The sequence below is a fragment of the Anabas testudineus genome, chromosome 7, assembly GCF_900324465.2.
Source record: "Anabas testudineus chromosome 7, fAnaTes1.2, whole genome shotgun sequence".
NCBI classification, from domain to species: Eukaryota; Metazoa; Chordata; class Actinopteri; order Anabantiformes; family Anabantidae; genus Anabas; species Anabas testudineus.
In genome coordinates this window covers 2,061,124-2,075,409 of record NC_046616.1, presented here as the reverse complement: position 1 = coordinate 2,075,409, position 14,286 = coordinate 2,061,124, and the positions used below count along the sequence as shown (strand labels likewise).

At 40.4% G+C, this 14,286-nt stretch overlaps 1 protein-coding gene across 1 annotated transcript; it reads right to left on the bottom strand.

Annotated features, from left to right (window-relative positions):
- Positions 1 to 246: 246 nt before the first annotated feature.
- On the bottom strand, positions 247 to 12,943 carry LOC113167101 (sodium-coupled neutral amino acid transporter 3-like). The gene is made up of 17 exons (XM_026367490.2): positions 12,817 to 12,943; positions 11,509 to 11,907; positions 7,797 to 7,930; positions 7,632 to 7,701; positions 7,111 to 7,226; positions 6,083 to 6,156; positions 5,516 to 5,608; positions 5,303 to 5,384; positions 4,467 to 4,549; positions 3,654 to 3,712; positions 3,309 to 3,425; positions 3,065 to 3,144; positions 2,471 to 2,571; positions 2,256 to 2,380; positions 1,884 to 2,028; positions 1,091 to 1,194; positions 247 to 976 (listed from the first exon to the last, which is right to left on the bottom strand). The coding sequence occupies exons 1-17, from the start codon at positions 12,862 to 12,864 to the stop codon at positions 872 to 874; spliced, it is 1,935 nt and encodes a 644-aa protein (XP_026223275.1). The 5' UTR covers positions 12,865 to 12,943; the 3' UTR covers positions 247 to 871.
- Positions 12,944 to 14,286: the final 1,343 nt, after the last annotated feature.

Genomic DNA, 14,286 nt, shown 5'->3' with positions numbered 1-14,286 from the left:
TAGCAACTCAATTATAACATTTTTCAATTTCCCATTGTGGTTTAAGTTATAAAGAAAAAAGGAGTGGCGGTGGTCTGTGTAGGAAGACGTATTGAAGATCACGCCAGAAAAACGAGCTGATTAATATGCTCCTCAGCGGTTATGTAAGCACCATGTGTAATGCCTAAAAATACATTAAAAAAAAAAAAAAAAAAATCTCTTGCGTGTCAAATCAAAAATGAATTAGGCATCGAATCTTTTGCAAATATTTATTAAACAATATTCACAAATGAATTAATTGGTCCAAAGTTGCATAAACATAACGTCATACTTTGGGTAGCGGACTCCAAATACTGATCTGCAGAATTACAGTACACAACACATCACATGAGGTGAATTATCCCAACACATTTGTTTAGCTAGTTCAAACTGTGGCTCTCTGAGCAGGAAAAGTTGGACTACAGTGTTAAACACCATGATGGGATCGATTTTAAATAGAATTTTTATTCAAGCACCACCAGCAGCACCAAACTTTGTGGATAATTAAACATTTTGCATTTAAGGCATTTGCACAGTTTGTTTTTAATATTGCATTAGTTAGAAACCACATGAAGGCAAATAGCTGTTTGTGGTCGAGGGGCTTCCGTGGTCGACATGTTCATCACCACCTGTGATGGAACCTGGCGGCAAATGTCAACCTGGGTGGGGTGACGCAACAAAACCGGGCTCCTCTCAACATACGACAGGAATGGTTTGTCCTAATGATGAATGAAAACAGTCCCACTAAAGCCCAGCAGCTTCCAGCAAGAGCTTGAATCTTGCTTTCCATCCAGAGGACTGGAGCAGGGGCGCAGCGGTGGGCTGTAGGGCCGGGGCAGGGTGGGTTTGCACTTTAATGGCCACCAAGATTTCTCTTCTCTCCACTCATCCAGTCGATTCCGATGAACGTCAGGCTCATGGTCATGAATATAAAACCCAGTGCTGTGAAACACGCAGCCTGAAAACCAAAGCAGGTACGTCAGTGTAGAATCACTGGGCTTCACTTTGTTGTTCTTGTAACTGTCAGCTGATGAGTTTCTGAGTGAGATCCCTCAGGCTCATATGAACGTACCTGTATCTTTGGTCTGGAGTTCATGGGCTCTTGGTCGGTGGGGATGATGCGGATGTAGAACAGTCCAGGAAGGATGAAGATCAAACTGGGAGCAGTGGTTGCTCCTGGACACACACAGGAGACACCATTATTAATTTAAGGGTGCAACAGGATTTCCCTAAGACAAAGCTCTTGGCTGTAACTTTAAAATGTACCATAAAAATGTGGTATTGGTCACTATTAGGATGGTGCAATTCCATAGTAATACCATGAAATTATACAAACAAAAATTACAGTGAGTGAAACATTTTTTAAGGAAGTTATCTGGGAATTTGTCCACTATTAAAACAATATTAGTAGAAAAAAGTTACTAATAATTAATCAGTTTTCCTTTCAGACCATGTCTGACGGAAAATATTATTTTACGAAATTACTAGAACTAATATAATACACACTATATATAATATAAATTTAAAAAATATAAATAATTTACAGTAATTCAGTAAAATATGATCTAATGTGCAAAAATTTTCAGATAATTACATAAAAATGTTAAAATGGTTAAAATGTAGTTGTAATTAGCGATCTGTAATTTACTACATCAAAGGAAAGTTTTATTACATAAGATTCATTAATTAATAATTATTCATCAAATAATTATTAAAAAAATTATTTAGCTTTATAATAATAAAAAAATATGAATTATTTAAATAATTATATAAAATAAAGTTATTTTAAAATGTGATTTAATTACCTTTTTTATTATTATAAAGCTAGTTTTTATTTTACAGATACCATTTTTGTTTAGTCTTACCAATAATGCCAAAGATGTCTCGAATGTTGGGAACGAAGATGACGAGCAGGTTGACGGCAAACAGCAAACACATGGCGATGATGATGTGGCGCAGCCAGTAGAACGGTTTCCCTGGGAAGAGCAGCTGCGTCAGGGCACGACGGATCTGTCACAGACACGGAGCATCATCAGCATCAGAACATCTCCTGTGCCGTACGGTTCTCAGCAGTTTTAATTAAAATATGCACAGATGTTTGTCTGCACAGATGTTCCATATTAAAACATGCTCTCCTTTCCTGTGAAGCTTTTAATTTGAAATATCTCCAGGCAGCCGATGGAATTAGTGCTGTGGTGTCAGATGGACATGTGCATAAAGACCAGACTTGTGCTCACAGGAAACAAAACGACGGGTACAGTCAGAGTCACGGCCACCAGGACAGCCAGACGCACACACAGGATCAGGACGTCCAGGGGATTCACCCTGCTGTAGGTGTGGAGCAGCTCGGCTTCAGTGTTATCTACACACCAACACACAGAAACAGCGCCCGTCACTTCTCTCTGTCATTAAACTGCGTTTGGCAGTTGACTTGAACTGATGTTACTCTCACCATAGAAGGTCAGGTAGCCAAAGATGGCAGTAAGGAAGTACATGATGAACATCCCCAGGATGGAAACGTTGCCAATATTCTGCATTCTCCTCTTGGTCGGGCTTCAGGGGAACAGGAGGACACATGTTTTAGCAGCATAGCACAGAGAGGAGAGCGAGAAACATGGCTGCTGCTGAGTTCATCGTAGTTTTTCATCTGCTGGCCACAGCTGGAGCAGTAGTCGAGCTGTTACGTCTACTTATCTAACACCACCAGGTTCAGTCACTCTGTGACTTCGTGCATCTTTAAAACATTCTTGAATCCTATCATACCCAAGCAAAGAGCAGATACTTGGCAGCACCAGGCTTTATACCGTATCTATAATGAACATTACTTGTTTTTATGGCCACAGTTTGACTTCAACATAATCTGGATAAACAGGTTGTTAGTTTCACCTTCTGGTTGCTTGTGTTTCTGAACTTGACTGATTTCTTTTAGCTACGTTGCCTTTTTGTGACTTCAGAATTTGGAGATGGAGCAACTTTAAAAAGCAAGAATGAATATGTACCAGAGAGGCAGCTGCATATTTCATGTGGAAAAACGTGTGCATCTTACTTTCTCAGTTCGGTGTAGATGGGGAGCACTTCAGGGTGACATACAAATGCAAATGCCAGGATGGGGATGGTGTAAGCCGTCTGCAAATCAAGTGACAGGAAGTTCACTATTTCCCGGAAGCACATGAACTCAGAACATGCCCACAAATAGTTCCTGACCACACACGCGATCAGACCACAGCCCTCTGGACACGTCTGATCCTAAATGAAGTTTGTTTAGTCAGTTACAAGTTTTCATCTCTCACCTCTTGGTTGATGGTGAAGAATTTGGGGGTGCACGTGTCCTCTGGGGTTTCTGTGTGCACAGAGTAGTTTCCAAACACTTCCAGAGGACAAGAAATGTTGAATCTCTTGTAGATGACCTGATGTGACAGAGAAAGCAAATTTTAGGAGGTAACAAGACAACATACTGTGCTCTGCACCATAAGCACAAAGTTTATGCAGTGTATGCTCATGGGTGTCTACAGATTATGCTGATACAAAGTAAAGAGGGTCGACTCTGATCTTTATTTGAATGATTCTATCACTAAAACTGAATTTACTTAGACCACCTGTCCACTAACAGTGTCTGAGTATGTGTGACAACTCACAGCTATGAGGAAGAAGACCATACAGGTGAGAGAGAAGCCACTGGTGTAACCAAGATAACCTGCAGACACAAGAAAACAAGCCTCAGACTCAGCTCCAAACCTAAATGTCATTCAAGTGCTGTTTGAGTTTATTTCGGCTTATTTGAATCTTGTGACACATCTAAAAAAGAATCAACATAAAGAGTCTCAGTGAGTTGTCGACCTCACATGTGAACACATCTCTGTCAAGTGTTGCTGTTCCAGCTCTCATGTCTGTTCCTGTATGTTGAGGGGGTTCATGCTCTGTCGCTCTCCTATAATATTTCATCAGACTGTTCTTTCTCACACTTTCTCGTGATCATGTCACATCAACATTTTCCTTTTTTCCCTTCATATCATGTCACAGTAACACACGAGCACAACGGTAATCAAATGTGTGTTTTTGACCCCAGTTTCCGATTTTTATACCTGATAAAGAACATTACTGCCGGCTAATTGCACCTGTGTGGAAGCACATGTATTTGTTCTGTTCTTTGGCAAACGTTCAGTGAAGAAGACCTCCTCCCTCACACTCTGCCAAACTCCCCTTATCTAACAGTCTGTCTGCATGCGTCCCTCACCTCAGTCACTGCAAGTCGCTCTAACAATTTGTCCTTTCGTATCAGACAATCCTAACACGAACTGTACAGCAGCTCTGTAACCAACCAACCCTGTCTTATTTGATGTCGTTTAACACACTGTTTTGCATTTAATCTCTCCTTTAATAACCAACTATGCTGAACCACAACTCCGAGGAGCGGCTGAATGCGATGAGTTTGACTGGTTGTAACCTACCCAGGTGTTTCATCAGGGCCAGAGGGAGGATGACGCAGACAGTGACGATGATGATGAGGTAGTTTCCATTCATGAACCACTCGCTAGGTGCAGAACACGAGACACAAACAGTAAGCAATGGTCACAAATAGGTTGAAACTATTGTTAAATCACAATTTAACAAGAAGTCGAATGGATGTTTTCATTTTTCTTTCCTGCCCCAACACACGACAAGTGGCACCTGCATGTGTCCACTGTTTACCAGTGGTGGAGTGAAGTACTCGGATCCTTTATTGAAGTAAAAGTACTTATGCCACACTGTAAAAATACACACAAAGAAAACTAAAGTAATTAGGTATGCAAGTTGTATTTAAAATTAAAAGTCAATGACAGCTGTGATAGGCTCTCACAAACCCTGAGACAACAAGTGGTTTGGATGATGGATACAGATAAAAGCTCGACGTAGCTGAATTCCCATTAAAAACACTATAGAACTAATGATCTTCACAACAGTGATAATGTTGCTGATTTTGTGCAGGAGGCATCATGAGATCCTTTAGGGCACTTTTATGGGATTTCTAGCACAGTGCATGGTGAACAGTGACCTTCAGTACGTCTACATAACGAGCAGGTTTAATGGAACGGTCTGACATTTGGTAAATATGCTTGTTTGTCTTTCCCAGAGTGAGATAAGAAGAATGACATCCTCTGTACGTCCAGTGCACAGCGTGCACACAGTGACGCGAGTCGTCTGGGTTTGATTCACATACCATAAAAAGAACAGCTCACCTGGTGGTGTTGAGACATTCTTGTTAATTATGTGTTTAATGGAGTTGTGAGCTGTTAGCAGAACTCACTCAGAGCTGGAGGTCTGACCAAGGAAAGCTTGAATCACCAGTGGTAACTCGTATTTCACGATGAACAGGTAGCTGGACATGGCTGCAGGTGAAGAAGAAAGAAAACACAGCTGAAGGAGAAGCGTTTGCTACTACTTGGCCCCATTTGGCACCTCCTCCACCTCCTCCACCTACTCACATCACATACACATTTCAAATTTCACACCTATTTACCTCCGATGTTGTGCAGCGTTATGACGACAGCTGCTAGAATCTTCCCTGGATGACCGAAAGCTCTCAGGCCGAGCTGCTCATACGCACGAATACCTGCACAGAGCACTTACTTAAATAAAAGTATAATCAGGAAAATGTCCCATATATTTATTATTATATATTATATATATTATATATATTACTATATTATATTATAGTATTTTTACTATAATGAATAAATAATAAATCTGTGTATTATTTATTTGAAGATTTTACAAAATGATGAAAAATGTGTCATAGTTCACAGTGAAGTGAGACTTTAAATACAAATCTTGAAAGGAAACAAAAAACGGTTAATTTACTGTCAATAAATAAAATAGTTTCAGTTTTATTTGTACTGTACACGTACACACTGAACCTCAAACCATCACGTTTTAGAAACTAATGGAGTAAAAACTTTAATTGAACACAAAGCAGCTGGAAAAGAAAATCCTTATTAAATGAGTAGTTGACTATAACAAGACTGAAGTGAGGACGTCTCAAAGACGACGGCCTGGTGGAAACTTCTTAAATCTGATGACTTCTTACCCACGACTCCAGCACTACGTAGCAGCAGATGGATGGAATAACACGAGAGACAGGCGATACAAGTCAACAGGACCCTGTGAAACAGCAGGAATGGAACTTTTCACACATCTCTTGGGCATAATTTAGAAAAACGGCGTCTTTTATATTGTGATTTAGTTCAAAACTACTGGAGCAACAACACATCATTCGTTTTTCAGCTCAGGTCGTCACGTTACTCAAACTACAGGAGCAGAGGTTGTGGTCCTGTTCGAGCTGCTCTTCTATATGACATGAACTAAAACATCCACTGGTTTTATTAGTTTTAGTATTATTTTGGTTTCAGACTGTTGGAACATCAGTCTCCTGAGAGGAAGTGAATGAGGCCAGAGGGTTTGTTAAACCGCACAAACACAATGTGCTGTTGTCCTTGGCTGATAATTATAATTCAAGCGTGTTATTGATTCATTCTAAGTTCCTGCTGAGAGTGTGTATTACATAATATATGAAATCTAATAAAACCAGAGGCTGGAAACTAGCAACGTGTATCAGTCATGTACTGTAATTATAATAATAAATGTTCAGTGATTATCGAGACTGTTGTGTTTCTACCTGAAACATGATGAATAATGAAAACGAGTGATTTTCTATATGTCGTAACTACATGTGACACGAGCAGAAACCAGGTGTTGTGAAATATTTACTTACTGTAACATTGACTTTGTCTTCTCCCGTGTGTGTGTGTGTGTGTGTGTGTGTGTGTGTGTGTGTGTGTGTGTGTGTGTGTGTGTGTGTGTGTGTGTGTGTGTATTTGTCTACTGTCTGTTGCTTTCAGGGAACTACTGAAGTACAAAACAGTACTGTGTACTCTGAGATGTGTATGTTTGTGTGTGTGTGTGTTTGTGTGTGTGTGTGTGTGTTTGTGTGTGTTTGTGTGTGTGTGTGTGTGTGTGTTTGTGTGTGTCTTTGTCTACTGTCTGTTGCTTTCAGGGAACTACTGAAGTACAAAACAGTACTGTGTACTCTGAGATGTGTATGTTTGTGGTACTCACAGGAAGAGGACGATGCCGGTGTTCGACATGGCGTATGACAGACCCAGGATGCCGCTGCCCATGATGGCATTACTCAGATTGAAGACGGACATCCCGAAGGAGGTTTTACCTTCAAACTGAAAAGTAAAAAACTAATATCACCTTCTGTGTGTTTAGACAGTACAAAACCAACAAGGAAAAAACCTGAACCTCCATTATTTGTATATTCTTTACTCCCTATAATTAGAAAGTGCATCCTCCTTTACCCAGTATCTTAAAATCCTATGTTTATAGCTCATCTAACAACATATAACTATGATGTCTCTCTGTCATCTTGATGCTAAGTTGTGTGAACAAGTGCATCAATTCTACCTCCTGCAGACTTTAGTCCAGTGACTTTTCTGATTCCACCATTGTGCACATAACGTGCACAGTTGGAACAATAACTGTCCATTGCTGTGAGTTGTACAGTGTGGAACAGTATAACAGCACATGTGGAGCAGGAACAGGCTGCATGGCCTCTGTCTCTCGCTCGTACTCACATCTGTGAACTGAGGTGTTTTTTTTCCATCGCTCTTGTGCTGCAGGAACTTTTCCTCCTCTGGTGACACTCTGTGCAACATCCACAGCAAATAGAAGACGTTTCACCACACTTCAGATTTCAAACAGAAACATTGATCTACCACAAAGTCAAAGGGGAAACTCACCCTCCCTCCAGTCCAACATTGTGCTGGTGATTACCATTCGACAGCTTCGGCAGTTCCATATTAATGACAGGTGACTTCTTCAGGTAGATGGATGTTTTTTTTTTTAAACTATAAGAAATATTGGAGGGTGAAATCTGAAAAAAGAAGAAACACACTATGTTTTATTGTTTTATTTAGATCCATATTAGATTCTCTTAAAAATACTGATGTTTTCTGGTTGACACAAAACAAAATGCTGCTTTTTTAGATACATAAACATTTATTATATAAATATAATTGATCCATTTATTCTGATGTCTGATATTAAATGAATTCACTCTGGTGAACTAGCTAAATAAGATTAATTATCTGTTACTGCTCTTCTCCCAGTTTGTACAATTACACAAGCGACTACATTTCACCTCATGTAATCTGTATCAAAGTACACATCTGTCACACACACACCCCTCTGCATGTGTCCATGTTTGGTCTGAATGTACCAAATGTCTGAAATGATTTATTAAATGTGTAAATCAGTTACAGATGACTCACATGACACATTTAAAGTCCTTACAGCATCTGCCGTGCTGATTTTGCGATTCTTTTATTCGTTTTTTCTGAAGTACTTCATGGTCTTGAAGAGCAGAGCTGAACTGGGTTTTAACGATTTTACCTCGTTGCATTATGCGACAGATAAATATGGAAACTGAAATAAAGTGTATGGAGTCAGTTTGTGCAAAACGTTTAGATACGTCTCTTTGCTTTTTGCAACGCTGTGATATGACACAATATAATCTGTAATGTTATCAATCCTGCATTTGACAGGTGTCGTGCACCTTCACAGGTTTTTAGTTGAGCAAATAACCACGAGCCCACAGTTTGCATTGGCAGACACTCACAGGGTGCAGTGAAGTTCAACATGTTCCCGTACTACTACGACGTCATCTGGGCCAAAAAAGTGGCACTTAAACACACCGTAAAGACTACAGCCAACGGCCAACTGACAGAAGGGACAGACGCTCACTGACGGCCCGACATCAGTGTTTAGCAGTGACTTCAATGCTGACATTAAACTAACTCCCAATTCTAGAATAGTTGTCTTGTAAGTTGGACTTTGATTTGAAAGAATTTTGAAATCCTACTAATCCTGTATGTTTTGTTTGGGTATCACCTCTAGTATCACACAGATCCACTGAAGCATCAACAGAGGACTGTGAAAGTCCAAACCTTCCTCCTACAGAAACGCTCGGTGCCTCGTCTCCAAAAGACTCTCATATGAGCCATTAATCACACGTCTCAGTCAAGTCTGGACTCAATTTAGGACTGAGTCCAGCTGCTAGACATGAAGTCGAACTCGTCACCTCTTTGTCTCTGTTCTTCAGTGTCTAACACCTGTTTTATTCTACTTTACCTGTGCTACACTGGAATCTGTCCACGATGGTGAAATCATCATCATATTTAATAAAAGAGAAGAACCCTTTACTGGCAAGTGGAGCTAACACAGAACCAAATCTTAAACAACACGTTGGACCCTTTTTGTGCCAAAATATTTCCCAAACTGACGTGAAAAGTAAATGTGTGTCTGCAGCGAAGAGTCGAGCCGTGTCTAGACACGTTGAGTTTCAGGGAGACCTCCTCTCTGAGCCCCCAGACTGACAGTCAGCATGGAACCGGCTGAGAGTGACCTCTCTGCTCAAACACAGTCTGGTTCCTCAAACACTGACATCTGGTACAGTAGTTGTCACATGGACTTGTAAATACTTTGTAAATACTACACCTACAGTACACACAGGGACATTTCTCACTGAAACGGCCTTGTGCACCTTTTATTAGCGTTACTAAATCTGTTCAGTTTTCCAGGAGAGAAACCAAAGACATTTTAAATATAGATAAAACTTTTAATGTGCTGGTGGCAGAGCAGCTGTATATAGTACGTAAAAGTCCAAGTCAAGCACTTTCCTGTGGCCGCATGCTGCTACCTGACAGTATCTGACTTATTGATACAGGTGCACCCACCCTTCCCGTGCACCAATCAGGCTCTAGAGTTTCTTGCCAGTGGCAGCAGCACGTGCTGTTTGCAGTTCAACTATTATTTGTGCAACAAATCCGAGACAAAAAGACGTTTTACAGTGTGTGGATGAAATGTTTGGATACACGCTGGACGGGTTGAGTTGAATATTTGAAGCTACACTTAGGCACTTAGTCTTAGCCAGCTAAGACTGAGTCTGAGCTGGAGCAGGTTAACCTAGTTTAGCATAAAGAGCAGAAACACTTCAAAAATACCAACGTGAAGACTGCGTTATTTCTGTCCAGTGTTTGTGTTTTTAGCGTTAATGTTTGTGTTTCTCGTTGCTTCCAGTCTCTATGCTGAGCTGGGTGAACCACATCCTGACTCCGGCACCAGATTTAACACAGAACAGAGGTTTTTATCCATCTGAACATCGCTCACACTCTGAGAAAGTGTATAATTACATTTCTATAAATTCTTACAACTTAATGACACACAGAGAATTCATAATGTTAGTGGTGCAGGAGCTTTTCTAGATTGAAATCTTTCACTCCAGGATGCAAAACTCCTTCTCAGACTGTTGTTTAGAGACACTTGGACTCATGCAACACCTCAGCCAGTGTCTGACAATCTACTGAGCAGCTCCAGCTCACACTAAATGCTAAAATGGGACATTTCCCCTCCTTATATTGAACTTTTATTGTTCTTCAGCCCGTTCCTCGCCCCATGTTGCTGTCTGACCTGATCTTAGACTGAGACCTGATAACTGTTCCAGGTTCTGGCTGGAGACGGATGGGAGTAGACCGTTTGGGATCAGATGTGCAAAACTTTGGAACAGCCTTCTGCTGGAAATTAGACAAACGACCTCAGAGTCCTCAGTTAAATCTGTTCTTAAGTTAGTTTTAAACTATCTTTGAATTAGTTTAATAGTCTTATTTAGGATTATTCATTTTATATTCCATACACATATGTATTATCATTATTATTAGTCCACCTTCATGCGAAGACTTCTGAAACATCTTTACAGCCCTATAGAAACTCAACAGGTCTCAGCGTAGCATTCTGTTTTCTCCTGCCTTTGACGGTATATACAGTACAGTCAGCCACACAGTGACGTAAGAGGGAACATATAGTGTACAGTGTGTGCCTCGATGCAGCCCTGCCCCATTTTCCTTCCATGGAAAGTGTAGATTTACATCTTATGTAACACACTCATATTTTCTTTCATGTGCAGTATTCAGCTACTACTTTGTGTTAAGGTTATAGACATGCACATAACATGAATGCATATTTACACTTAGTTGACAAATGTTTCTACATCACTGTTGTAACATAAAGTTTAGGTAACACAAATGTGTATTAGAGTAAAATAAATAAACAATCTACCAATTTACACACTATAATAGAAACTTCTCACCCCACTCAGAAACTCTTAATACTGCCCCTGACATGGTTAAAGAGACTTAACACAACAGGAATAATCCATTTAAAAACAACTAGTAACAACATTTCTGTCACACTTTTTTCTCATTTATAAGAAGTTAAGTAGCAACACATACAGGGTTTACCAATGACTGACTTAGATCCAGCTGTATATAATCTGTCTCCACCAGATAAAGCTTCTGCTCTTCTCTCACAGCTTTACACCCTCCAGCTGCCAAACCACGTGGCAGCAGCAGCAGCAGCAGCAGCAGCAGCTCAGCCCAGAAGAACGGAGACACTTACCTCCAGAAACTGACCCAGCTGACTCCCAGGAGCTGAGGGGGGAACCTGTGCCGTGAAGTCCTTGGGTGTGAGGTGTAGCTCGGGCTTGGGGAGGTGGGTGATAACACTGGTCTGTTTGTGGAGAAGCACAGGGCGTCTCGGGGAGAAGTTGGGGAGAGGGGAGCAGATGTGGGAGCGAGCCACGAAAAGGGAGGAGGGCTCGAGTTTCAGGTTTCCTCTGAGGTCACATGCACAGACACTCCTCTCGCTTCCTCTCCAGAAGAAAAAAACACATGTGTGACTTTCTCTCAGGGCCGTGCTGATGGATTGCTGTTGAGGGGGAGTTCGCTCATACACACTGGGCCTATTGACTTGCTTCCATGTTTGAACCCTCTTCCCACTCCCGGCCTCTGACTCGTGCTAGCAGTGGAAATATGGTGAGGTGATCAGCGGCGGGTTGCATAAGCTCCCTGACTTGGTTCTGTTACAGCAGATCAATGTGGAAACCTTCCACAGAAAGACAAATATTAAAACAACACCCAGAACCAGTGGCCTGAGTCCTACTGCTGAGCGGGGCTGTTGAAACCACACATGGTCCAGCATATGCACATTCCCACGGTTATTTTGGTGCATTGTTTCCACACAGGAACAGAGTCTCAGCAGAGTGTGTGTGAATGTGAGGATGTTTGGCTGCTCTAACACTGTTTCTTAAGATATTACATGAAGTAGGAGCTTCAAGTTCAGTGAATACACACAAAGGGAGTGTGAAAGAATAAACAAACAAAATAAAGTGATGAAGACTGTAAATGTGGATATTAGGAATACATGCTCCAAGTAGTACTTTGAGCACAAAGTACTAGTACTTCAATAAGGAAGTGGTTTTGTGTCTTATGAACAACTTTTAAAGTAACTTTCAGAATAATAATAAAATAATAATTATTCACATATTCATTTAATTTCTTCTACTCACACAACATTTGTGGTGTAAACAAAAAAAACAAACAAGTAATTAATAAGAAAAATAAGCACATAAATAAGAGAAGTCATATACATACTGTACATAAACACCCCTATAGAACATGAGAATAAGAGTGTGATTATATGCGTTAGTGTTTGCATGCACTCTGTGTGCAGGTGATCAGCTGTTTATACAAAGATCATCACGAGTTGGTTATATTTAGTGTTATTGTACATCAGCAAAGACACAACTGTAGCATGTATAGATCTCTACTGTGTTATATGTTGCTCATCAATGATCAGATTTATAGTAAAACTTTTTCGTTCGTACTTTTTAAATCACCAAAGTTCGAGCCTGATTGAATTCCTCACCTTTTCCTCTTCCTCAGTCTGTCGCTGCCTGTCGTTGACGCCTAACATAAGGAAATTCCAGACCTCATATCTGCATCAGAGACTTCGAGTTTCTGCAGTTTTGACTGAAAACAACACGGTTCAACAACAACACTGTTATCTCCCTGTAGCAGACAGAACAACCTTACACAGTTTTTACCAGTTGGTCACAGTAAACAATGATTTGACAAGATTTATAAATACATACGTTTATAAATGTATTTGTAGTTTTCTTTAAACCTTTGTTTACTACGACTAACTAGCTAATTCTGTGAGGTTATACTGTAAATACATATATAAATATAATAATATATATATAATTGTCACCAAGGGCCGGACCAGAGAGGAGGCCGGGTGTCACAGCCTCCCACAGCAAATCTCATTGGAGCCCCCACCGCCAAAATAATTTTCATTCTATGTGTAAAATTAATGTATTTTATCTAAATTAAAGTGTTATTGAGTCTGTATTTTCTGCTGTCTCTTCCACCCAAGGTAGGACACAGAGAGAATTTCCACCCTGATAATTCGAACTGCATATTAATAATAAAGAATAATATTTTATTAACCCCCTAAGCGTAACCATGTGGACAGCTCACATTCCAGTTCCTTATTTAATCAGTGAAGGGATTTAGCAACAATAATCCAGTGCTTTTAATTATATCACGTTACTGATGTTGCATCTGTTTGTGAGCACCAACACAAGTGGTTCAATGTTTTTTTAAAACCTGGTTTCAGCTAGAAAAAGAAAACACACTATCTTCCACTGATAACATGAAGAATAAGCACATGACATTTATTTTCTAAAAGCCTCCACCCCGAATGTCTGTTGAGGTTGGGGGTGGAGGCTTTTAGAAAATATGGGGACCTCCCTTGATACACTGAGCTCCTCTCCTCTCTCCTTTCAAATTGTACCATTTCATGTCATTAACTTTGTGTCTTCTCTCTCCTCTAGTTGTTTCCTCCTCCTCTTTGGAGCTGTTTATCTCCAGATATACCATTTGTTACTGGTTCTACCAATATGTCCAGTGTTTTTGCTGCTTGTTGTTGTTGTTTTTATTTTCCTGCTGTTCTTTTCTCTCTTCTCTTTCCACTCACCCCAACCGGTCGAGGCAGATGGCCGCCCACTATGAGCCTGGTTCTGCTGCAGGTTTCTTCCTCTAAAGGGAGTTTTTCCTCTCCACTGTCTCCTGGTGCTGCTCAGTGGGGTTGTTGGTTTTCTATATAATTCTGTACACAGTTATATTTTGTAAGGTCTTAAACCTTAAACACTTTTAAGTGCATTGCGACGACTTCTGCTGTCATTCGGTTTTATACAAATAAAATTGAACTGAATTGAAGATTTTCTGCTTTTCCATCATTTCTCCTCTCAGCCACCAGGTGCCCTCGCTCGCTCTCCCTGTCTCTGCTTCACACACACCTGCTTTGGATCAGTCACCAGCTCTGGCACCTGTT